Source organism: Astyanax mexicanus, chromosome 20, assembly GCF_023375975.1.
Source record: "Astyanax mexicanus isolate ESR-SI-001 chromosome 20, AstMex3_surface, whole genome shotgun sequence".
Taxonomy (NCBI): domain Eukaryota; kingdom Metazoa; phylum Chordata; class Actinopteri; order Characiformes; family Acestrorhamphidae; genus Astyanax; species Astyanax mexicanus.
In genome coordinates, this window is record NC_064427.1 from 5,174,910 (window position 1) to 5,202,248 (window position 27,339).

Consider the following 27,339-nt stretch of genomic DNA (forward strand, 5'->3'; position numbering starts at 1 on the left):
AGATGACATTAATGGAAAACCATTTTCTAGTAGTTTTCTATTTTCTTTCTTTTTTATATTATATTTTATTATATAATTTTTAATACTTAAAAATGATCCAATATTGTCAGTAGCATGACATGTTGATTCATATGTGATATTTGGAGAAATCTAATGATTGAAATTCATGAAAGTTTTTAAAAAAAAAAAAAAATATTAATTGCAAAATAACAAAATATCGCAATGTACAATTTTTCAATTTTACAATATCGTGCCACCCCACCACTTTTTGTTCTTTTCCTTTTAGAGATGACATCATACTCCCAACAGTGGCTGAAGGCCCTGTTTCATCACTAGAGCTGCTCTGTCAAAGAAAGACACACTCACACACTCTTACACACACACACGCATACAAGCCACAAAGAATCACGCTGCTGGGAAAACTCCACTAATGTAAACATCCCATCCCACCTGCGCACCTCCAGGCCCGGACGGCTCTGAGCGCGGATGGGGATCAGGGTGTCGGGAGCTGAAATCAAAGCGGCGTCTGCGCTCGCGGCCTGATTCAACACGTAAGCTGTTAGATTACATCAACCCCAAAGCGAGCGGCGGAGAGGAATTCGCTCCACGTAGTCCAGCAGAGGGTGGGAGCAGATTGGGGGGCGACGTCTGCATCGTTCTGCTCATCACTGGAGCTGAAGGCTCTGTTCATACCTGCTGTCTGGCTGACAGATAGCTTAAAAGAAGCTTCAGATAGCTGGCCCACAGGTGAGGAGCGAGCGGGAGAGTGAGGGGAATAGAGATAATAGAGAAACTGCCAGACAGAAAGCAGACAGACGGACAGACGGGTGTACGGGTGGACGGACTCACGTCTTTGCCTCGGATCTGCTCCTCGGTCAGTTGCACCTCGATGAGCGGACGCACGGTGGTGAAGAGCTTCCACCAGGGCCAGCCCTTCACGCCCCGGTTCTTCTGGATGTTCTTCTGGATGCAGCGGATGGCCAGGTCCTGCACCTGTTTGGAAGAACAGAGAGAGAGAAAAAGAAAGAGAGAGAGGGGGGGGGGGGGGGTTTGTGAGAGTTTGTGGGTGGGAGAGTATGATGGCCTGACTGAGCTCTTTTTTGCTGTACTGCAGAGGAGGAGAGCTCCACCACTGCAGAGGCACTGCATCATCACACTCCTCCATCACACTGATATGGAATTTCTAGGCAGATAACAATAGATCATAACTAATACCTTAAGGATGATTCTGACAACTTGTGATCTTATTTCTCAACACGTAAGGGTCTTTTTTTGCCAATTAAAGTGAATTCAGATACTTAAAGTTGCCCTAATTACTGAAAATGATGCATAATAATGCAAAATCTCTCAAAGCTCTCAAAACTAATAATCAATCTTGCATACCTAACCGATAATGCTAAATATGTCTATAAATACAGTGAATTGGTAACCCACACTGGTACTATATTAATCACTATACTGGTTGTATACTGGTATACATGTTTTTAACTAATGAATTTTAATTAATCTCACATTAGATAGAAGTATAGGGGAGAGCGGGGTAATGTGAGCCATTTTTTACATTTGCCCCTTGCTAGCTGAGCTTCAATGATATATAAGTAAAATTTACATTTTTCCAATTAATTCAGGATGTTTCCTAACTATTAAAGTTATCAGAATGTCTTCAAGACAAAGGACAATGAAAATATGTTTGTTTTAAAAAAAGTGGTCTTGTGTCTCACTTTACCCCAACTCAGGGGTAAACTAAGACAGACCAGAGAAATTAAGGGGGTAAAGGGAACCAGTTGGGGGTGTACTTATGTTTTCCACTTTTAAACTACCATTAACATTACATGTTGTAACAATTACAATCCTTACAGCTAGATTGACAACCACACATTCCATAACTAATATCGGACTAGTGTTAGAATCATGGAAATTCAGTCCATTAATATTTTGTCATTATCACAACCCACTCACTGTTAGTCTGTTATATCATGTATAGCGCACCTGCCGTGGTTTTTGAACTGTAAAGACACCTGTTTCATCCACATTGTAAATCATGTGTGGAGGGAATGCGTGTCTATTAAAGATGAGAGACAAGGGAAGAACCTTATTGAAATCAAAGCCAAAAATTACAGGCAAAGTCTCCATAAAACTTATACAACTAAAGAATTGATTCTGTCACCTGTCCATTACTACAGCGAGATTTTTTCGAAAACTCCCTCACTGTTGTTTTATTAAAAGTTGTAGCCCTTCGCAGGGATGTTGCCTCAGGAGTTCATACAGAGAGATGTTGACGTGCTAAGAATCTGCCAAACCACTCTTTTCCTAAAAAGTACAGTATTCATTAGTATAGATTTTGCTTTTGGAAAGTTAACCTACAGAATCATATAGTCATGTAATCTCTTATCATATAATCATATAATCTATGTAATCACACTCTAGCCCACCTGCACAATGTTTCTCAGTCCAATTGGCTGGGACGGTGTTTCACTTTACCCCACAGCATTTGTCTCACTTTACCCCACAGCTACCATTTTAGAAAAAACATAATCTCTAGCAAATCAGGCTAATCTTCAACTACCATCAATCACATGGTTTGATATGTTGAAAGTTCATAAGCATGTATGATATTAGTTTTTATACCTGAATCAATTTACTTTGATAAAATAGTTGATTAAGTTCAAATCAAGAAATTTACTTTTACATGCAGAAAACACCTTTTTGTGAAAAAACCCAAACCTTTACAGCACCAGCAACAACTTCCTCTTCCTAGCAGTGGGAAATGGGAGGGACTTGACAACATAATGGTCACATGACCACAATTGTGTTCAGTTGCCAAGATACAAGGGGTGTCTCACATTACCCGATGTCTCACATTACCCCGCTCTCCCCTACTGTGGATACTAGAGTTTAAAACATGTCTGTATTATCGTTGAAGAATTGTTGAAGTATCAAATCAAGCTTTTTACTTATGTAAAAAAATATAAAAGTACTGGTTTCAAGTAGAAACGTATAAGGAATGTACTGTAAAGTAATGTTTAAAAAATATATATACAGTTGTGGTCAAAAGTTTACATACACTTGTAAAAAAACATAATGTTATGGCTGTCTTGAGTTTTCAATAAGTTCTACAACTCTTATTTTTCTGTGATAGAGTGATCGGAACACATACATGTTTGTCACAAAAAACAGTCATAAAATTTGGTTCTTTCATAAATTTATTATGGGTCTGCTGAAAATGTCACCAAATCTGCTGGGTCAAAAATATACATACAGCAACAAAATTTGTCAATTTTGGTGATGTAGCGAGTTGTGTCAATCAAATTAGCTTCATGTCATGGCCTCTTCACTTCTTGTAAGTGATTCTGATTGACTACAGCTGTTGACTTCTCATGAGCCCATTTAAATAGGGCTCATTTGACCCAGTGATTAGACTCAGCTACAAAAGCTACAATGGGAAAGTCAAAGGAACTCAGTGTGGATCTGAAAAAGCGAATTATTGACTTGAACAAGTCAGGGAAGTCACTTGGAGCCATTTCAAAGCAGCTACAGGTCCCAAGAGCAACTGTGCAGACAATTATACGCAAGTATAAAGTGCATGGAACAGTTGTGTCACTGCCACGATCAGGAAGAAAACGCAAGCTATCACATGCTGCCGAGAGGAGATTGGTCAGGATGGTCAAGAGTCAACCAAGAATCACCAAGAAGCAGGTCTGCAAGGATTTGGAAGCTGATGGAACACAGGTGTCAGTCTCCACAGTCAAGCGTGTTTTACATCGCCATGGACTGAGAGGCTGCCGTGCAAGAAAGAAGCCCTTGCTCCAGAAAAGGCACCTTAAGACTCGGCTGAAGTTTGCTGCTGATCACATGGACAAAGATAAAACCTTCTGGAGGAAAGTTCTCTGGTCAGACAAAACAAAAATTGAGCTGTTTGGCCACAACACCCAGCAATATGTTTGGAGGAGAAAAGGTGAGGCCTTTAATCCCAGGAACACCATGCCTACTGTCAAGCATGGTGGTGGTAGTATTATGCTCTGGGGATGTTTTGCTGCCAGTGGAACTGGTTCTTTGCAGAAAGTAAATGGGATAATGACGAAGGAGGATTACCTCCAAATTCTGCAGGAAAACTTAAAACCATCAGCCCGAAGGTTGGGTCTTGGGCGCAGTTGGGTGTTCCAACAAGACAATGACCCAAAACACACATCAAAAGTGGTAAAGGAATGGCTAAACCAGGCTAGAATTAAGGTTTTAGAATGGCCTTCCCAAAGTCCTGACTTAAACCCCATTGAGAACATGTGGACAGTGCTAAAGAAACGGGTTCATGCAAGAAAACCATCACATTTAGCTGAACTGCACCAATTCTGTCAAGAAGAGTGGTCAAACATTCGACCTGAAGCTTGCCAGGAGCTTGTGGATGGCTACCAAAAGCGCCTAGTTGCCGTGAAAATGGCCAAGGGACATGTAACCAAATACTAATGTTGCTGTATGTATATTTTTGACCCAGCAGATTTGGTGACATTTTCAGCAGACCCATAATAAATTTATGAAAGAACCAAATTTTATGACTGTTTTTTGTGACAAACATGTATGTGTTCCGATCACTCTATCACAGAAAAATAAGAGTTGTAGAACTTATTGAAAACTCAAGACAGCCATAACATTATGTTTTTTTACAAGTGTATGTAAACTTTTGACCACAACTGTATATATATATTACTCGACACCTCTGATTACAGCCTTATTTTGATAACTCCTGCATCTATAAGTGATGGCTACAAATCATGCATCCATAAATGATGAAAGATAATAATAAATCTTGCATTTATATCCAATGGAGACACAGTAAAGCTGGTAAATTCTTAAGTGATGCTGATAAAAACTGATGCCATTTAATCTTTCATCCCAAACTGATACTTATAAATCATCCATCCCTAATTAAGGCTAATAAATAAACAGTGTATTTACTAATACACTAATGAGGCTAAACTTGGATCTTTAACTGATGTTGATAAATCATGGACTCATGGATTTGTCACATGTACTGTTGACCCTCCTGTTAAGTTACGGGTCAAAATGACTAATTTTAATGTTTGAATATCTAGAGAAAATAGTTACCAGTATTTTTTTTTTTCAGTATGAAACTTCTTCTACTTGTCTTAATTAGTGTAATCAACATATAATATAAAAAAAATAGTTCATCTCACATATTTGCAACCACCACCTTGCAAAAACAACAACAAAAAAACTAGAACAAAATTGCAATGTTATGGTTTCATGTTCTGTAAAACTATTGTGTTTTATATATTGGTCTTTGAACCTCCTGAGACCCTGACTTTAGGATCTAACAAGCAAAAAACAATGTCTTCAATTAGAAATTGTTGTTTCTTTTAAAGTTTAAGAACTATCTTTGACCCAATTAGTCCAAAAACAAACTTTTATCTTTCGACAGTCTCTAACATAAAATTGGATGAGAGTTTTGTATCTGGCCCATGTTTCTGTCTGAACTGGCTATAGAAACCTTTGACTGGAATTCCCACCCTCTTGATTTCAATCAATTGAGTGTTGAATGTTGTCATGTGGCCACTAGATGATACAGAAGATGTCCATATGAGGCCAAAGGGTTTAAGTTTTGTAAAATTATTAAGTATAATGGTGCAGAGAAGCAGAAATGTGATGTCCTCATATGAGGACGCAGGGTCTCAAGAGGTTAATATTAAATTAAGTAATAAAGAGGTGAAACATTAAAAAGAGTTTGAACAATGAAACAATTGAAAAATTAATACATTTTCCGTAATTGATTTGATAATTAAAGATGCACAGAGTCAATATGACCCAGGAACACCATTGCTGTTTCTGAAAAATGAACATAATAGGAGGGTTAAACTCTCTAACAAGGCTAAAGAAAAACAGACGAAATTAAAACTGACAAAAAATGTATTTCTTGGAAATGCATCTACAAAGTATTCAAGGTCGCTCTGCTCAACGACTGAACAAACAGAAAGCAAAAACTAACGCCTACAGAAGTGGAACGCTATGTGAAATGTGTAAGCTTGAGAATATCTGTTGTGTTTGTATTCGTCTGTGGATTCTTTGGTCCGCTATTTCAACCCGGCGGGCAAAATCCATCAGCGTTTCAGAGGGACAACACACACACAGAAAGGCTGGGAGCTCTTCTGATTAATTAAATCAAACATCAGCGCGTCTTTGGCAGACAGTGAAAGCAAGCGTTCTGCAGCGTTTAGACGTCGCTCATACGCAGACATCTCTAGTAGCGACAGACTTTGTGAAAACCCAATTAAAGCGGCGCGCTGCTAAGCGTCGAGTGGATGCTGCCCTGAAGGCAGCCTGTTTGGCCAATTACAATTTGTCACACCATGAAAGGCTAGAAACACACTTACACGCACTCACACGCACTTACACACACTCGCCCGAGCTCACAGAGCAGAGCAGAGCGAGGCAGGGCCGGAGAGCGTCTCTAACAGGCCACGGCGTCGAGAAAATAATAAACAGCCGCCAGCAGTCTAAACAGATTGCAGGACAGGCCATACAGACTTTACATCAAACTCAATCCAATCCACTCCACTCTACTGAGCTTCAGTTCAGACTTCAGCTCTACATGCTGAGCAATACGGCTCCAATCACACCAAAAAACAGGGAAAATCTGATTATTACTGTAAAAAAGAATGCATCAGCTGCCAGAGCCCTGAGAGAGCACAGCTGGCCTTTCTCTCTCTCTGGGTGGGTACAGTAGATAACGCTCTTTCCCTTCATCACTCCAAAGGATGATGTGGATCAGCACAAGGCTGCGTCTGTGAGCTGATGTATCGGAAACTGAGTAACTGTCCTTTCCTCTGAGTGTGTTGTGATGATACTGAGCAAAAAAAGAGTTAAAAAAAAGAGGCGGAGTCTGTTTTCACATGTATGAGAGGAAGAAGAGGCATATGCTAGTCTTCACCCTCCTTGTGGGGGGGGGGGGGTATACAGCTCACTAGCAGCAGAATGGTTGGGAGACTTGGCTTAAGCTAAATTAAGCTAAATTGGGAGAAAAAAAATAATAAATTTATATAAAAAAAACAGAATGCAGTAAAATAACCTGAGGAACTGTAGACTTTGAGTTCTTCTGCAATAAACTGAAACACTGCACTGAGTTGAACTGTGTTTAATTAAGTGACACTGAATTGAACTGAACTAGGTTGAACTGCACTGAGATGATCGCTAAAAAACTGAATTGCATTGAGTTAAATTCAAATTTAAATTGAGTTGAATTGCGTTGAGTTAACAAGCACTGTACGTAATTGTTTTGAGATAAACTGCAAAAATGCATTCCACTGAATTACATTTAACTTTAAAGTAAATTTAAATTAGTGATGAATTGGATTTAAGTTGAGTTGCATTAAATTGAACATAAAAAATACTGAATTAGATTGGAAGTAACATGTACTGGATTTGGAATACAGTAGGAGTTATCACGTCATAGCTTTATATTAAATAAAAACAGCATTAAAAATCAGAAGCCTACATCACAGATCATTGGGTCGGGCTTGAGCAGAGATTCTAAACTTCATCCAACTCAAATATCACATGAATTTTGGTAAGATTTTCTTTAAATGTCATCTTTATTGGACTCTATAAACATACCCATCACAGATTATAATGCATTCATAATTCAACGGCATATTTAAAAAAAATGTATAATTAAAGAATCTGCTGTGAAATGAAATCCCTAAAGTCTCTAAAGCTCTCTCTGCTCTCTCTGCTACAGCGACAGAGTTCACCCCAGGCCTACCTCTGAGAAGAATAGCTCCTGAACATCCTCCTGCTCTCCCTGAGTCCCTGCTGCAACTCCGAGCACATTACTCACAAGCTATTTACACACTGCCACACCGGGGAAAGGGACACAGATAATAGAAATATCAATAACGGGGGGAAATTACTTAAAGGTAGGAAAAAAGTCCACTGAAAAGCACACAAAGAAATAAATCCACTTCAAAGCAATTTCCTGATGTTGACCGCGCTCGCTGCACACTCCCTGAGCTGTAGAAAAAGCAGGGAAACTGATAGCGCTGCTAACAGTCCTGTGTAACCACACGCTCCACTGTGTCTCGGGTTTCAGACCCTCCAGCTTCAGGGCTTCTCTAATACAACTGAATTCATTTCAACTAGGCTGTGCGCAGGCAAGAACTCGGCGATACATCATGTATCACAATACAGGGGTAGCAATGTCATATACCACAGTAATCAAGGCAAATAAAGATAATATTGTGTCCAAAGATTTTTGCCACGTCCCATCGAAGATAAAGAAAGGCTATACTGGCTAGTGTTTAACTTCACTCACAAGATAACACCTCAGAACATTACTCAGAAAGACTATTCACTCTATACCAACTCTACCTCTTCACAACTTTACAACTGATGCTCTCAAACCCATTAGGATAACAAGAAATAACTAGATTGCAGTTCCTACAGAAACTGCGAGTGTGATTGCAGTGCTGGCTGGTATCTGCTATGGTGTTGCTAAGGTGTTGCTAAATGGTTGCTAAGGTGTTGCTATCGTATCCAGGGTGGTTGCTAAGGTGTTGCTAAGTGGTTGCTAGGTGGTTGCTAAGGTGTTGCTAGGTGGTTGCTAAGGTGTTGCAATGGTATCCGGGGTGGTTGCTAAGGTGTTGCTAGGTGGTTGCTAGGCGGTTGCTAAGGTGTTGCTATGGTATCCGGGGTGGTTGCTAAGGTGTTGCTAGGTGGTTGCTAGGTGGTGGCTAAGGTGTTGCTAGGCAGTTGCTAAGGTGTTGCTATGGTATCCGGGGTGGTTGCTAAGGTGTTCCTAGGTGGTTGCTAGGTGGTTGCTAGGGTGTTGCTAGGCAGTTGCTAAGGTGTTGCTATGGTATCCGGGGTGGTTGCTAAGGTGTTGCTAGGTGGTTGCTAGGGTGTTGCTAGGCGGTTGCTAAGGTGTTGCTATGGTATCCGGGGTGGTTGCTAAGGTGTTGCTAGGTGGTTGCTAGGGTGTTGCTAGGCGGTTGCTAAGGTGTTGCTATGGTATCCAGGGTGGTTGCTAAGGTGTTGCTAGGTGGTTGCTAGGTGGTTGCTAGGGTGTTGCTAGGCGGTTGCTAAGGTGTTGCTATGGTATCCGGGGTGGTTGCTAAGGTTTTGCTAGGTGGTTGCTAGGTGGTTGCTAGGGTGTTGCTAGGCAGTTGCTAAGGTGTTGCTATGGTATCCGGGGTGGTTGCTAAGGTGTTGCTAGGTGGTTGCTAGGTGGTTGCTAGGGTGTTTCTAGGCGGTTGCTAAGGTGTTGCTATGGTATCCGGGGTGGTTGCTAAGGTGTTGCTAGGTGGTTGCTAGGTGGTTGCTAGGGTGTTGCTAGGCGGTTGCTAAGGTGTTGCTATGGTATCCGGGGTGGTTGCTAAGGTGTTGCTAGGTGGTTGCTAGGTTGTTGCTAGGGTGTTGCTAGGCGGTTGCTAAGGTGTTGCTATGGTATCCGGGGAGGTTGCTAAGGTGTTGCTAGGTGGTTGCTAGGTGGTTGCTAAGGTGTTGCTAGGCGGTTGCTAAGGTGTTGCTATGGTATCTGTGGTGGTTGCTATGGTGTTTCTAGGTGGTTGCTAGGTGATTTATATGCATAAATTAGATTAAATGGTGTTTGCACGTTGCTACGCAACGTGCAAATACATCAATCAGCTATGCACGCTAGGTTGCTCTGGCCGTTCGGGGGTGTCCAAACTTTTGACCCGTGGCTCCATTACACACAGTACTGGGGGGCCGGGGTGTCCAAACTTTTGACCCGTGGCTCCATTACACACAGTACTGGGGGGCCGGGGTGTCCAAACTTTTGACCTAATGCTGTTTTATCCCATAGCTGCTCCATACACTCACAGTACTGGAGTTCTAGCTACCTGTCCTTCGATCTAGCTGCCGTCCTCCGATTGGCCCCATTCATTCCAATGGGGCCACTTCGTACGACAATCGTACGAAATCCGTACGTCGTAACTTTTCGTAACGCATATTTTCGGAAAGAGCTCAATAAGTTCTACAGGTCCTCAATTGGTTTCATCTTCGTATTTCAAAAATTGCGACGTCCACGGGCGTGCAAAGTTCTGCCCATTCATTTTCAATGGGCAAAAAAACGCGTACTTACGAAGTTTTTACGAAAAACGTAAGTCCGATCGGAAAGCTGTATACAAGCCCACCATTCCCGATATGGACGCACGTTTTCTCTTTTGAACGAAGTCGATATTTCGAAAACTGCGGCACTAGTTAACCGGACAAAAAACAGGTGGAATAATAATAATAATAAGAATAAGACTTAAGAAGAACAATACTGTGATTGCATTACTGCAATCACACTAATTAACTCTTGACAAGTTCAGCACAGCTAAGATGCGCAAAGCTGTCATCTAAGCAGGAAGTTCTGGAGAATCTAGACCTTTTGGTTTACTAAATAATTCCATATGTTCATCACAGCGCTAACACTCGAAGGAAAGTACAGAGTCTCGGTTCTGATACATCGGCTCACAGACGCCTCGTGCTGATCGACTTCACCCTAGGAGTGATGAGGGAAAAAAGAGCCATCTACTGTACCCACCCAGATAGAGCAAGGCCAATTGTGCTCTCTCAGGGCTCCGGCTGCTGATGGCAAGCTGCATGACCGGAATTTGAACCAGCAATCTATCAATCATAGTCGCAGCGCTTTAGACCACTGGACCACTCGGCACCCCCTTTTTTCATAGTTTTGATTACTACCAGAGATGTAGCTAGCGCTACGGGTTATAAACAGTGGATTTTAATAAGCTTCTTGTGCACTTTTAAAGTTTTTAATGCCTTGTTTTAAATGCCAGGGCTCTCTCCAAATTCTACCAATGAGGTGTGGAGCTACTTTGAGCCTGGTGACAGTGTAAAAAGTGATTTTTCTGCAGGGGCAAAAATTATGCCCCATATTATCCATTCTAAAGCATGTTTGGAGAAACTGCAAAAAACGTCTGAATCTCAGAAAGCTGTGGAAGAAACAAAGATTGGCTATTCAATAAAGTTTAGTGTTCTTAATCACGTTTTACTACACCAAAAATCAATTTATCAATTTTACACTGGACTTCTCCTTTAAGTGTTATAGCCAGGCAGTGCAACGCTTCACTAGGGAGGAGATCCATGAAATCCAGACGTGACTGGCAGGATCTCTACATAATAGGCAGTTGATAAAAGATGGTCAGGTGCCATTCTGAAGAGAGAGATCAATAATGTGGGGGGAGGGGTGTTTGTGGCAAGTGATGGACGCCTCTTTTGGCAGTTTGGCCAAAATCAGGCTGTGATTGAAGTGCATGTGTCAGGCATCTGAAGTTAATCCAGATGGATGTGGGATTTGGGCCCGGAAAGCTGAGGAGCTGAGGATGATCCAATTTAGAAACACTTTATATGAAGTGTTCCAGATCCAGGCTCTGCTCTATAACAGCACAGATACCTGAGCATGAGCTTTAACCATCAGTGGACTCAGGATATCAAACGATATAGGTCTTTTATATGCATTGATTCCTGACAGAATGCTTACCTCTTCCTTTTTAAAATTAACTGCAATTACAGTATTTATTTTAACCCTTTATCTTCTGATAAATGAATGCTCATATACTAAAGCACTGCTCTTTTGCACAAGCAAAGCCCCTTTTGGTGCATCAGTGAATAATTTGAATTGTGAAAGTATTATTTTCGAGTGATGGAGTGTAAAACTGCTGAAAGAGGGTGAAATGTTAAAATGTGTACCTTCCTCTTCTTAAAGGCCTGTCGGGCCAGGTATCCCCTGCAGGAAGCCTGAAACAGGGTGATGTTGCGTCTGGTTTGCTCATCTCTCTGCTCCTCGAGTTTAGCCAAGGTTCCTGCTTTGAAGAACACCTGTAAACACACACACACATATACACACACACTTGTTGAGAAAAGATCAGCAGGAGCTTGAGGTTTAATCTGTAAAATCTCAACACCAATGTTTCTTCTTTGGTTTAGCACAGGAGCTACAGGGATAACACTGGATATAGGAAGGGGATTCTTAATGGAACAGTTTTGGAAGCTTACTGAGATATGGAAAACATCTACAACCAGTCATTTGGCCACTGGGAGCAGATCTGGAGGAAGTGGAGATGCCAAGCAAAGAAAGATTTGAGGGCACGAGAAGAAACACGCCGAGGAATTCTGGTCACTACCTCTCATTTATACAAGAGTGTCAAATCTGTAATTATTAAAAAAAGTCAAACATGCTCTGGATGTTAATCTACACAGATTTCTCTCCTGAAAACAGTTTATCTGGGTGAATAAAGTGCTATTGTTTATTTACAGTAAGCTTAGATTGCCAGTATTTTAGTTTTCAGAAGCCCTAGCCATGGCTAGCAGCAGGGCTAGCCATGGTTAGCAGTGCTTAGCGTTAGTAAATGCCGCCTGACCGCGCTACACTGAGGAACCCTGATTGTTCTGGTAACCCAGAGCGCTTTTTACCTAGTGTTTTATCTCATGTAGCTTGTTTTTAACATAGTAAATAGGCAGGCTACAGACTAATATACTCATCTCTGAATGGCGAAAGGTCTAGTACTTCAGCACGGTTAGCAGCTAATGCTAATGCTGCTACATCCAGCATTAGTGCTGGAGAAACTTCACTATAACTCACCCTTATAAGGCTATACTTTAGCAGAGTGGCTTTACTGCTCCTTAATACCTGACTGGTAAAATTCATAAATAAAGAGCTCCAAATTAAAAGGCACACTGATGATTTTTGGGGAAATTAAAGGATTTTAAGTGAGTCTTATAGTGCAAAAATTTACAGTAATTGCCATTTTGTGCAATTAAGATATTACTTACTTACTTACTTACTAATTATTAAGATGAATTATTAATATTAAGATTTCGGTAACACTTTATAATAACTTTCATTAATATCTTTTTAACTAATGATCAGTAGATATAAACAAAGTATTAGTTTATCAGAATTTAAATATTAACAAATGTTTACACATGACAGTTATCAGTATGGATATTCATATTAAGAAATGTTAAACTACTGGCATTAGCCAATGCGTTTATTAGTATTTACAAATGTGATAGCAACTTTTTAGTTTCTTAAAATGTGAAAAATAACAGTTATTAATCATTAGTTAATGGTATATTAATTAAAGTTATTATAAAATCTTAGCAGTGTAAGCCTTGTATCTCCACTTTAAAACAAATGAAGCAACATTTCTATGCCAAACATGTCTTAGATTATTGACTTCTGTCTGGAACAAGAATATAATTAATATTTTACGTTTTTAAGTTTCTGTCTGGAAAAAAATGCTTCCCCTTCTCATTTCTCATCATTTTTTTAAAGCTCATTAAAGAACAATCAGAAGAAATGCAAAAAAACAGTATCAGCATGTCTGTGAGATTAATGGTCTCTGGCTGATTCAGTACTGCAAGAAAGAATGTTAAAAAAAAAATGAGCCTAAAAAAGTTGTAGCTGAGTGAATCCAGACTGAACAGTGGGGTTTCAGGGAGCACATGGCTGGCTGACTTGGCCGGGGAATAGCAGGGCACAAACCTGAACAAAACCAGCGAATCAATGAGCATTTAATGCAGATTTTATTGCAGCTTCATCTTTTATTGTAAGTGATTATCTCACAGGGATACCAATGGCGGAATCGCTGACGGCAGAAAAAGTGCGAGCCGGTATAAATTGCCGTTCTGCAGGAGCTGCTGTTGCTAGGATTCACAGGTCTTTTGTTCAGAGTTTGAATCAATCTGCAAGTCAGTCAAGGGCAAGACTGAGGCTGCGTCCCAAACCAGAGCAGCTGCCTTACCTTGCCTTACCTTCCCAGTGTCTTGAAAGACTGGTTAGTATTTTAAGGCATCTACATACAACTCATCCGAGCAAGCACACTGTAAACCCATATGTTGTTTGAATTCAAATGATTTAAATCTGTTTTACATAAAATTGGATATTTCTAAACAATACTTTTGTTGGCACACAAACTGAGATCTTTGAGTTAAAACAACTTATAATAACTGAGTTTAGTCTGTTTTGCCATTGGCAGCTTCTTTTCCATTGGCTTCTGTCACAATCTATTTGCATACTGGGTGTGTCCAACCGTTTCTGACAGACACTCACCATCAGTGTGTAGTGATTCCCCCTGGGCTACCTTAGAAATAAATCAACTTCCCCTTTAGTTGTAATAAGTTGATGTTTTAATTTATGCTAACTCAAGTTTTCATTTCCCATTATTTAAAAAAATTGAGCAAACCAGCTGCCTTAAAAAAGTTAAGTAAACTCAACTTATCCGGTCTTACCAAAAATAAAAACGTTAAATCAACTTCCTCTTTAGTTGTAATAACTTGATGTTTTTAAGGCAACCGGTTTCCTCAATTTATTAAGTAAATTAAACTTATCCGGGCTTACAGGGCAGTACAGAACTTTAAACAAGAGGCATTACAAAGTAGTTTTACAGAGATCTGGGTCCTGTTTCTTTCCAGACCACAAAATTTTATCTCCTCACAAGTTTTTATCTCATCATGCGAGATTTCATTTCAACCTTGCCCATTCCAAGACTTCTTCCACAAGATTTCTTCCTGCTACTGCCTTCTTCCACAAGATTTCTTCACAATCCTTTATAGTATCAAGACATGTTCATTATAAACTGACATCATTTTTCTGGCACATTGTTTATTTGCAGGATTTATTTTCACATGCTGTATATGTTGTCTCATGTCTCATTCCCACCCACACTGCAACTGCTAATTTACCACTCCTGCACACTGTACTGTTAATTAGACTCACAATGCAAGAGATTGTGACGCATCCTATGGGTCCAACCGAACTCTTGTAGGAATAGGTCAATAACCAAAATTAGAAAAGACCAAAGAGAAAAATGTGTTGACTTAAAACAGCCCACTGGCTTACCATATGTTTCGCACTATAAGCCACACTGGATCATAAGGCGCACTATCAACAACCATCAAATTTCTGGTCTTTTTTCATGCCTAAAGTGCACTGGATTATAATGCGCATTTTGCAACACTAGTAAGGAACAAGGGTGCCCTCATTTTTTTCCTTCTAGGGTGTGGGTGGGGTAAGTTAACTAAGTCAAGTGAAGTTAAGCTTAGTAAACAAAACTGTAATATAAAAAAAAACATTTTATTTAAAAGTCAAACGAGTTCTGATTGTTAATCTACACAGATTTGTCCTTGAAAACTGTTTATTTGGGTGAGTAAAGCACTTCTGTTTATTTACAGTAAGCTTAGATTCCCATATGTCTCCAGCACTTAGACTGGAGCATTAGCATTAGCAGCTAGACTGAGGAACCCTGAGTGTTCCGGTAAGCCAGGGTATATCAGCTAGCGGTTCGTCTCACGTAGCTTGTTTTAGCACGATAAATTTGCAGACTACAGTCCGATATACTGTACTCACCTCTGAATACAGAAAAAGCTAGCGCTTAGCACGGTTAGCGGCTAATGCTAGTACTTCTCCAGCTTACGTGACTGGTAGAATTCATGCATAAGGCGCACTGGATTATAAGGCGCACTGTCGATTTTTGGGAAAATGAAAGAATTATAGTATAGTATTATAGTACTTCTATTATGGTCCATAAACAAATATTTGCAAAGAATACTGGTCACTATAAAATGATCATTATGCAAATGTTTATACTACTATACTCTATATGTACTATAAGTCCTTCTGCAAGTAGTTAGGTCTTCCTCTAAAAGCAGAAGGCTGGAAGTGGCTGTCTCAGAATAATTACTATGCATTCCATAGTCATAACACGCTCCAACAAATCCACCCTCATCTGGGAGAAGAGGAAGAGGAGGAGGAGGAGGAGGAGGAGGCTGGAGTCTGTTTACATGCTGTTTCTCTCTCTCTGCTCCCCAGCGTCTTCCCAGCTAATGGGATTATGCCTCTGATGGGCAGCCTCTGCTTATTTTGTGATTAGCGGACGAGTGTGAGGACGAGAGCCCCGTCACCTGCCAGCACCCGTACAATGACTTCAGCTCACAGGGAAGACAATTATGCCGTCATTGTGTGGATGAAGAATGGGGCATTTCTCTGGCAATATCCTCGATACATGCCCCGAGAGCTGCCAGCTGGGAGGCAGACAGAGCTCGCCGACAAATTCGTGACAAAGTAGCTCGAGCAGAGACAGTTGTTCACAGTTAGTCGCTGATTCACTAGAGTTCACTAGTGTTGACATGCTTCGATTGTTTCTCTAGTTTGAGTCAAATACAGCTGTAACCCTTTCAGAACTGAACTATCTCCAGTGATTTAGGTGAAATTTAAGAATGCTGATTTCTGTATGTAATGAACAGAAAAAAAAGAATTTAATATTCTAGTATAAAATCTACAGGGCTTGGACAATGAAACTAAAACACCTGGTTTTAGACCACAATAATTTATTGTGGTGACGGACAGTTCTGGTGGAAACAGGAGAGTTGAGGTGAACATTGAATTCTGCCGTGATTTTTGGATACAATCCGGGTTAGCACCCGAACATCCCTTTCAGACAGCTTCCTCTTACAGCGTCCACAGTTAATCCTGTTGGATGTGGTTGGTCCTTCTTGGTGGTATGCTGACATTACCCTGGAGAAAGACTTGCTGTCTTGGTCACAGATGCGCCAGCAAGACGTGCACCAACAATTTGTCCTCTTTTGAACTCTGGTATGTCACCCATAATGTTGTGTGCATTGCAATATTTTGAGCAAAACTGTGCTCTTACCCTGCTAATTGAACCTTCACACTCTGCTCTTACTGGTGCAATAATGTGCAATTAATGAAGATTGGCCACCAGGCTGCTCCAATTTAGCCATTAAACCTAAAATCCCACACTAAAATGACAGGTGTTTCAGTTTCAGTGTCCAACCCCTGTATATTTTCTCACTGTGCAGCAATTATTACTGGTATTTTAGTTGTACTAGGAGGAGTTTTGGTTGTAAAACACATCTTAGAGGCACACATGTGTCTTTACACTGCTACAACATCTGGTAACACCTCGTATAGAAGGTACTCACCCTGCTGAGGCCCATGTGATAGCTGCTCTTCTCCAGGTCCAGAGACTCCAGCAGCTCTTCTACGGCCTGCAGAAATGAAGACAGTAAAGTAAAATAAAGTAAGCCTGTTGACTAGGTTGTGGTCATCAGCCTCATTAACACACATCCTGTATAATGCTTCCAGCTGGGTCCATCCACCCCAAGGTTAACACAATGTTTAAACCTTAAAAAGAGCTTAAAGCTTTAATTTATGACGTATTTCAAATTTTACACCTATTTTCTCCCCAATTTGGGAGGCCAATTATTACCTAATCACTGTTCATATCGTCGCTGTCCAATGAAAAACAGTTATCTCCAAAACAGCAACTTTAAAGAAAAGAAAAAAAAAACCTTGCAAACAACTTCAATGGAAGTCAATGTAAAAAGAGTTTATTTCAGGTCATTTTGAATAGTTTCTATTGGTCCGTTCATCAAGAAACCTTGGCACAGTGTAAGGAACAGTGTGTCTGTTCAAATTATGTAGTAAACTAAAAATCGAGAAAAATGGAGATAAGTGTTTTTCATTGGACGGCGACGATATGAACTCCCCATATTAATAGTAATGTCTCCAACACTAGTCAGACTCCGCCTCTTATTTTAAAATACTAGACTGTTAAACTCAAGACTTAAGCATCACACTAGGAGTGATGAGAGAAGAGAGTGTGCCGCCTATCCTCTCAGAGATAGATAGATAGAGAATGAGAGAGAGAGAGAGAGAGAGAGAGAGAGAGCAACTGGTCAACTGTGCTCTCTCTCTCTTTCTCTCTCTCTCTCTCTCAGACTCCGGCTGCTGATGGCGAGCAGCATGATCCAGGATTCAAACCAGTGATCCTCGGACCACAGTGGCTCTTCATCATTCCTTTATTCTGCGTTGCTTTGAATGAATCCCATGACTCATGAAAACACCAGAATGCTGACATAACACATAATAAAATAATTAATACGTATTTGCCTCTCATTGCCTTCTGTGTTTTTGGTATTTTAAAGAGAAATAACAGTCTAATATCACTGTACTGTCAATTATAAACAAGAAAACAGCATATGAACACTTGAACTGACTGTATTAGAAGAAGCCACAGCTATAAATAAGCAGATAAACAAGACGGAAACTAACCGGAGCGAATTTCCCCACAGAGCAGAGCCGTCACACAGTCCCCCAAACGTCCTACTACGGTCACTGACTCAAAACAACCCCGAGAATCTCTCTCTCTTTCTCTCTCCCTCTATAACTCTCTCTCTCTAACTCTCTCAGGCTCTCTGGTGCAGACAGGTCTTGAAAACTCAAGCTGAAAGGCCCCATCTAGATTACACTGTAAAAGGAGGGGGAGCTGCCCCCCCCCCTGCAGCACTAAGGGGGCCATTGTTCCAGTCTGTTTCCACAGAAACCCATCAGTGAGACGCTGGCACAGGGGAAATCAGCTTCTCGCTCTTTTTTAGCCCCGCTCTCCTCCGCTAAGGCCGGCTTTTGTGCATTCTTTCTTCTTCCCACCATTTGAGTTCGGTGAGGCTCGTTCCAGAGGGAATTCAAACACAATTGACCTTCGCTTCTCTCACACTTCTCATCATCGGCGTATAAAAAAAATAAAAAATAAATAGAAACTGGAAAAGGAAAGTGAAAAAAAAACTTCCCAAGCTTATTTTGCACCTCATATATATTTAGAGAAAGTCAAGGAACGTGATGAGATATATTTAAATCAGCCTGCAAAATATGGGTCAATATCAACAGAACGGGCCTTTTTTATCTGCAACATATGTAATGATGATCTAATGATGATCTAATGATGATCGTCACAACAGGCTGGCAAACAGCAAAGAGCAGCAGCCAATCACAAACAGCATACTCTCAAACGGAAACCACCGTCCACATAGAGCACTGCATCGGGCACTAAATCATAGACCCAAGACAGAGTGCCAATTTATATGTGGGCAAACAGTCATACAGATCAGAACCATTTAGAGAATCCAGCTTTCCTAGGATTTTAGAGTATCTAAATTTCCTGATTTCCATGTTTTTTCACAGTTTTCTTGTGGTGATGTTTGTTGACTGCATGGCTGCATGGTTAAGTTGAATGAATCTGTTTAGTTTTTAATAATAATAATATATATATATATTTTTTTTTTCAAAGTTCTAAAGATATTAGTAACAATCTAAGCATTTTATTCATTCATTTGTCTATTTAAATAAAAAATAAGCTATTTAAATATGAGAATTTCCTGTCCTACCTGTCATCTCAGGATAATTCCACCCCTTTAAGAGAGTAACTTTTAATATCAGAGACTCCACAACTTTCATACTGTTTTATTTTCAAGGATCTGAAGAAACGTGCTGCTGCAGCTATCCACTCTGTTGCGGTAAAGTTATGTAAATTAATAAACAACATAAGTAAAAATACCTTTAAAACAGAACAAGGTCAAAAGTACCAATTGGTCTTATATAATATTCTATATAATATCTATATTCTTATATAATATAATTTTAATTTGAATATTTTTTAATATAACTAAATTAATAAAAAAAAATAATAATATAATTTGTATTCTTAAATAATATAATTATAATTTTCTGAGACACTGATTTTTGGGTTTTCATTGGCTGTAAGCTTCATAATCATCAACAATACAAGAAATAAACACTTAAAATAGATAAATCACTCTGTGTGTAATACATCTACTGTATATAATAAGATGTGTTTCACATTTTGAACTGAATTGCAGAAATATATAATATATATATATATATATATATTTTTTTTTATGCAATAGTATAAAAATGTATATAAGTGAAAGCATAAGTTACTGAAGCTGGAACAATATGATTTCTGTGAAGGCTGAAGACTTATATAGCACTGTAGCACTTAAACAAAACACTTTTAAATGGTTAAGTAACTAATTATTAATTTACACTGGTTAAGACATTATTAAACATTACTACATTTTAATACTTAAGAATGTTGTAAATAATAATGAAGTGAGACATTAGTCTGAAAATGCCTAATGAATGATTAATAATAATGTCTTGACCAGAGTCTATTAGTAATTAATTGAGACTTTCTTTAGTAAGTCCTGTTCATTAATGTATCCGTTGTTATAAAGAGTCTAGATTCATTTTTAAACACATTAAGAGCATAAAGGCTCAGTATTTTAATAAGGACCCGTATGGAAGTTGCGCGACAGCGGCTCCGAGCTTGCCTCAGCAGATCATTAGGGCCAGGGCGGCTAAAGAGCTCCCAGGGAGGCGGCTACATTTTTCAGAGTTGATAATTACAATAAGTTTTGGGAGTTTTTTTCCCGAGCCCTGAGCCCCAGCGCAATTAATACATTTCTCCTGTCTGCCTTCCGTATTGATTCGAGTGGGAAGCACAGCTGGCACGGCTTGATTAAGCCATCACAATGGGCCTGATTAAGAGGGTTTATTTCTCTGTTATTGTGGCGTAGTCGCACAAAAGCGCGAGAGGAGGTGGACGATTTCGCTCAGTTCTGAAGTTTGCAATGTGCTTTTGAGCTTTACAGAGAGAAAGAGAGAGACAGAGAGACTGAAAAAGAGAGAGAGAGAGAGAGAGAGAGAGCCCACTCACTCGCTTCTCGTCCTTCACGATGTAGTTGCGGCCGAGTTTTTTGGTGAGGTGAGGAGCCAGCACGTCAAAGCGACGCCGGAACTCGGAGAAGACCATGTGATCGGGAAAACCTGGAGGAAGGAAGTGAAGATGGGTTACAATAAATCATTCCGTTTGAGACCACTTCAAAATAATATATATATATATATAATAAATATTTCATTACTACCAAGCATAAATCTCATGTTTCCAAATCTGCAACCAAATAGAAGACAAAACTATTAACTTTTAATGGAAGTCAGTTTGAAAAAATATTTGATTTTAAGTCAGTTTGACCTGATATGTCTCTTGGTCCACTCATAATAAAATCTGCCAGATTCACATCATGTTAAAAAGTGGAAAATGGCCAAAATAGATAAATAGATATTAGGGTTTTGTACAACATTAATAATTTCAATATTATCACTTTAAAGTAATAAGTTGGTAAAAAAATAATAATAAAGTGAGCATGATTGATAAATGACCCCAGATGAAGTCAATCAGTGAAAATATATGTTTTATATATGAGGTTTGCTTCTGTAGTTTATGACAGGAGATGCTCAGATAACACTGCAAACAAACTACTAACAAATGAACTAGCTTTTGAACACAACACAAAAAAAGACCCAATTTTATATCCACCATCTTTTTTGAAGAAGGGGAGCTGTTTCTTTGGTTAAAGGCACTTTTTAAAGTTATCTTTGTTTTTGTTCTTACTTTTAGTTAACTTTTTTACATTTTGGTATGCTTTAGCCGTTCTTTAGCTGTTTCGTTTTTTTTTTCCTATATTTAGTTATTTAGTTATTTTAGTTTTATTTATTTGTGTTGTTACTTTTTAATTTAGCATTTTTATTACTTGTTAATTGATTTTTTGTACTTATGATTTTATGATTTCTACTTTTAATTTTTCTTTTTAGCTTATTTTTATGTCTTAAATATATCTTATTAACATGCTGGGGCTTTTATTCTTTTTCATTGACAAATATTGGCTCGGATATATTGTAACTACATGTATGAGTTAAAATGTAGATTGATTGGTTGGTTAATTGGTTGTTTGGTTGGTTGGTTGGTTGGTTGATTGGTTGATTGGTTGATTGGTTGATTGATTTGTTGGTTAGTTAATTGGCTGATTGGTTGGTTGGTTGGTTGATTGGTAGGTTGATTGGTTGGTTGGTTGATTGATTGGTTGGTTGGTTGATTTGTTGGTTAGTTAATTGGTTAATTGGTTTGTTAGTTGGTTAAAAGCTAAAACGTCTAAACACCCACATGTCTACTAGTCTGATATTATCATTTTTGGTGAGGAATTGGTAATTATGAAGCTCCAGTGAAGTGAACCTGTTCATCGGGTGCTTGTAGGACTGACAGCTAAACTAGAACCCAAGCACCTGATGCTTTACCAGATCTTTAAGACCAAAAACAGCCAAAGGCAATTCTCTGGGTATAGGTGCTCTGGTGATGGTTAAATTTGCACCTTCAACCATAGACATATAATAGTATGAAAATAAATAAAGACATGAGTGAGATTGGTAGAAGAATGGCAGGTTGGATGGCACACCCAGACATTTCTAAAAATCAATGCAATGGTCTTAAAAGAGATGTCATGAGTAACACGAGCTGACAAAAGATTTTAATAACCTTTATATGACCAAACAGATCAACTACCAAGGTAAAGAAGTATATTTTGACTTCAGTTTGACTTTAAATCAATTGCACTCCTCACTTTCTCCATTCTCTCTGACATGTGTGTTGTTTCAACAAAACAAACAGAAGCAGAGTGAAGAAATGAGCTGAGCTGAGTGAAGTGTGGGGTGGACTGTGGGCGCTGATCTCCACACCTTGCCTGTAGATGCGAAGAGCGTCCAGCAGTTTGGAGCCTCGGAGCTGAGCCCTCAGTAAGGCCACGTCGAGCTGCATCAGGCCGGGGTCACAGCTCTCGCTCTGAGCTTCAGGAGAGCCTGATCCTCGCGATGCGTCCGCCCGCGGCAGCAGACAGTGCACGAAGTGAACCCGGGACCTGCGGACCGTGTCAAGCAGCGCGTCCTGCAAGAGGGTGGGCAGAGAGTCATGGAAGAGAAGATATTGTTACACTGCATTTAGGAGAGAATTAATCTAACATCCATTTATTTTTATTTTCTTTCTCCAATTTAGCTGAGCCATTAAACCCACCCACTTCTTTTCCAACTGCCACTAATGCAGTATCTTTAGGAAAGTGCTGGATCTCCAGCTCTGATACATTAGCTAACAGATGCCTGTGTCAGTCAGCATCACAATGGGAGCCACTAATAAATCACATTTTTTTTTATTAATAGCTGAAATGTGTTCCGTTAAAGTTGAGAAACATACCAGTCTTGCTTTAAAATTTTATAAACATTTCCTAACCTTAAAAAAAAAGCTTTAATTGTGGTAATTTCTGCCTCTGTAGCGCCCTCTCAGGTTCAACTGTTCTATAGGCATGAGCAATGTTTCTATGTACTTTTGGTAGGCAGACACATCACAATATGCAGATCAGCCAATCAACAGTACCACCCCCCTGCTAACATCCAACCATATGGGTCTCACCGCTATCAGAGGCAAGCTGCTACTGCTGCCAACCAGCTCTCCCTCCTGCCCTGCTTCTAAACCCATACATCCCCCAGTGCCCCTCCCAAACTACTCCTACTATTTTTTTTATCCTTTTTAAATTAAAGATGAGGGTGGAATCAAAAAATATCAGGGCATTTAGTGCCCCTTTAAAGGTGGGCAAGGGGCCATGCACCCACCCAGAGAGAGCATGATCTATTGTGCTCTCTCAGACTCTGGCTGGTGATGGCCAAGCAGATGCTACTCGGCAATGCTGCACCCTGGTCTTGGTGTTGGGGCATCACTAGTGACTTGAACGGTTCTCACCACTTGCAGTTTGATCTGGATACTCAGGGACTTCTTCTTGACTGCAGCCACTCCGGTGGTGAAGGTCTTCCTCATGCTGGTGGCCCGACGCAGAGCGAGCTGGGAGCCGCCCTCCAGCCCAGCGATGGAGCCCGACAGCACTGTCGCACTGCCAGAGCGGCCGATGAACAACGTGCTGATGTTCTTCCTTTAGAAGAAGAGACAGATGTGAGAGACACTAAATACCCAACAGTATTACGACACCAATTACTGAGTGTATTGTCTGAAATTAAAGGTATATAAAGAAAAACATGAGTGTATCCTGACTTTTTTTTTTATTGTAGCAGTCATTCTTAATTTGGTGTCCAAAATTAATTTATTGATGAGTGGACCATGAAAAAATGCTCCAAAAATAATAAGAATCAAATATTTTTATTATTGTTATCCTGTAAAACTGTTGAAAAGCGTGAAAGTGTGAGAGGGCCAGACTTACTTCTGGGAATTCTGCAGCAGACTGGCTGCATTCTGGGAGGCGGGATTTTGCTTAGTGTGATTCAGCCAACCACGCGCATCGTACTCCACCCAGTCCGTCTCGTGGCTGTGACCCAGCAGGAAGTGTTGTGGCCGCTCTCCTTTCAACAGCAGTGTGTGACCTGCAGTAAAACCAAGCATAGATCTGGTTTCAATAATGTGCATCTAAAATATGATTGGTTAAAATGCAGATCATTAACATAAGCAAATATGGCAGAGTTTATATTAAAGTGGGATTTTTTTATTTTTTATTTTAAAGCTGATATCAATACTTATTTCAATGAAGTAGAATTTTCTAATATCAGAAAATATTGACCCTCCATTGATTTTCCATTTTATATTTAATAATAAAATTATATTTAATCCCAATTAAACAGCACATAGTCACAATTAAATATAATACGCTGACATGCAAAAAGTCACTTGACAGGGACATGTATCGTATTCCATGATTTTTGTCATGCTGCAATAGATTTTGGGCACAATACTCGAAATTTAGCGCCGGTCCAATTGGTAATTCACTTCTGGTAATTCAGTAAAGAATGTGTTATTTAATGACTATAAAGCACACCGGATCATAAGGCGCTATTTTGAGGGAATTAAAGGATTTTAAGTGCGTCTCATATAAAAAAAAATGCAAAATATATATGTGAATGTGGGTTAGTGTGACCTTTGCTCTCGCCCTCTGCAGGCCCATAGTAGCTGAAGAGTCTCTCCAGCAGAGTGTCCTCCGATCCCCCCGGCTGCAGAGCTTCCTCCTCCATCAGCCAGAGCAAGCCCCTCGCCTCGTCCGTTCTCGCGGGGGTCCGTACCTAACACACACAAATGCACATAAACATACACACACACAGAAACATACACATAAATATACACAGATCTGTCTTAACCTCCTGGCGTCCACATGTGTGGACATCACATCACTACATTTTGCTTTACGAGGGCCTGGTGTCCACTTATGAGGCCATTATATATACTGTCACCTAGTGGTGGCAGAAGAGTGTAACACGTTACAGTTTCAATTTTGTTTTAGAATTTTAAATTAAATTAGAGTAAATGTTTGTATTTTATACTTTGTTATAAATTTGGGCACAATTGTTGTTTCTACTTTTGTTTTACACTCAGACAAAAAAAGGCTGCTGTAAATTATAATAAAAAAGAAATGTTTTGAACATCATTACAAATTGCGACTTCATTGTTTTTCTATCTAAAAAGATTTGCTCAGATTTGCAATCTCCTGCAGATTTCTTTAGTTTGCGGTGAGTTTGCCACCCTCCGGCAAACTCAATTCTAATCAAAGTCTCTTCAGCGCAGGAAGCTCATCTCAAAGTTCTAGCGATTGTTGAGGTCTAGAACACTGTTTACACGTTCCACACAAAAGACATTGTTCTGTTTAGCGCCGCTGGAGTTGGACTTTGTTCAGGCCCGTTTTTAATTTCATGCTTTATTGTACTACGCCCGATGTTAAACAACACTTCCTCTGTCCAGGCAATTATCATGTTGTCGAGGCTTTTAGAAAAGGCACAGAGCGACGAAGCCATTAACCAGAGCATTCGCCATTAAAGTATTCAGACTCAAAGGGGAAGGAGCGCTCCAGTAACACCCTCGCTGCAAGGGGGTCACTTTAGCAATTATTGGGAAAAATAGCCGCCTCTTCTTGCCTGCCTTCTTTTTCTTTTGTCTTGAGTAACTCAAGCTAAATGCACGAGCGAGAAAGAGAAAGAGAGAGAGAGAGAGAGAGAAAGAGAGAGAAAAAGAAAAACTACAATACCAGACTCAGATACTCCAGACAAAAGCGCTTAGCCAACACACATTTTCACTTTGTGAGCTTTAATCTTTTAGCAAGGGTAGACCAGACAGAACAGACCATTCCACAGAGCTGGAGGTACTGTAGCTTCACAGAACCTCCTCTAGGAATCGTATAAATATTTTAAATAAATGGACCAGACAGAACCAACATGAGCGTATTTTCCTTTGCAGGGCTGAATAGTTGTGGGTATGGATGGTAACAGTTCTGCTGGTGTTTCTACATGGACTTGGTTCAGAACAGAACACTCATAAACTTTTAAACCAATAAATATGAATGATTTTTCATGACGTTTCCATTTTGCGATTTTTTAACATGGACAATAAAACCAAAAATCAACTTATACTATAATCAAAATAGCATGAAAATAGCATTATAAAAATTGAATAGAAAATAAAATAGAAAATTTGCAGGCCTGGATATGTTTTGGGAAAGTCATGGAAATTTGGTCTACAAAAGTTTGCGTTTCCGTTTATCAACAAAGAAAATATATTTTGAGCTAACCAATACAGCTCAATTCAGCTCAGAGTTAACTCAATTTTGATTATAGTTGGCCTAAAATTTATCTTCATTGGGAAATCCATCCATCCATCCATCCATCCATTCATTCAGCCTAAGGATATAGGGGTTGAGTCCAAATTTTTGTCACAAGATGTGTAGTCTTTGTGTAAATAGTACAAATAGTTTTTCCATCCATCCATCCATCCATCCATCCACGCATCCATCCTAAAGACATTGAAACTGACTCCAAATTTGTGTCACAAAACAGGGAGTCTTTGTATAAACAGAACAAATATGGAGGAGACTGTATTTTGGAATGCTAATGCTAATCTGTTAGCAACACAGCAAATGGAAAAAGAAAAATGAATTCTTACCAAAGCCTGGCTGGATGCCTGGTCCACAGCAGCGATGGACAGGGAAGTGCTGGGCTCGATATCATCTAACGCGAGCTCGATGTTCTCCTGTGAACAGAAGAGTTATATAATACAATACAGTACAGTGTGGGCAGAGGTGGAAAGTAACTAATTACATTTACTCACATTGTACTGTAATTGAGTAGATTTTATGAGTAATTTGTCATTTTTAAAGTAGTTTTTAAAACAGGTAATTTTACTTTTACTCAAGTTCATTTTGACACAAGTAATTTACTTCGCTACATTGGAAAACTCCCCATTACTGAGTAAAATATTAAATGCTGTTAAAAAACAAAACAAATTGTCTTAATAAAAAAAAAAGCTGAGCTTCTCCATGCCATGTTTATTACGGTTAGCGGGAGAGACGCTGTGTGAATCAGCTGGGGTCTGTGTGTGTGCCTCGGGGGAACCGGTGTTCTGTCGAGTTATGCTACCCATCGATATGTGCTTCTTTACGGCACTGCGCATGAGCCCACCAATATTTTTTTTGTATGTTTTAATTTTTTTCATGATAATTCATTAAGTTTTTATTGGGAACATTAAACATTAATCTGCTTCGATGTTAAAAAAACATAAAAATAAAGCACTTAAAGCATAGCAATGGCAAGTAAACCAAATAATAATGAACTGTAAAACT

The 27,339-nt window shown here is 39.6% G+C and overlaps 1 protein-coding gene across 9 annotated transcripts in view; it reads right to left on the minus strand.

Moving 5' to 3' along the window:
* Positions 1 to 27,339, minus strand: part of myo18aa (myosin XVIIIAa) — a 137,025-nt gene that overhangs the window by 47,572 nt on the left and 62,114 nt on the right. For all 9 annotated transcript variants that reach the window (XM_049468797.1, XM_049468794.1, XM_049468791.1 and 6 more), the window contains 9 exons: positions 26,664 to 26,750; positions 24,655 to 24,796; positions 23,947 to 24,106; positions 23,475 to 23,661; positions 22,424 to 22,628; positions 20,571 to 20,680; positions 16,978 to 17,043; positions 11,722 to 11,850; positions 850 to 993 (listed from right to left, as the gene is read on the minus strand). In XM_049468797.1, coding sequence (XP_049324754.1) covers positions 850 to 993; positions 11,722 to 11,850; positions 16,978 to 17,043; positions 20,571 to 20,680; positions 22,424 to 22,628; positions 23,475 to 23,661; positions 23,947 to 24,106; positions 24,655 to 24,796; positions 26,664 to 26,750 — 1,230 coding nt within the window. The remainder of the gene's footprint in view (positions 1 to 849; positions 994 to 11,721; positions 11,851 to 16,977; positions 17,044 to 20,570; positions 20,681 to 22,423; positions 22,629 to 23,474; positions 23,662 to 23,946; positions 24,107 to 24,654; positions 24,797 to 26,663; positions 26,751 to 27,339) is intronic.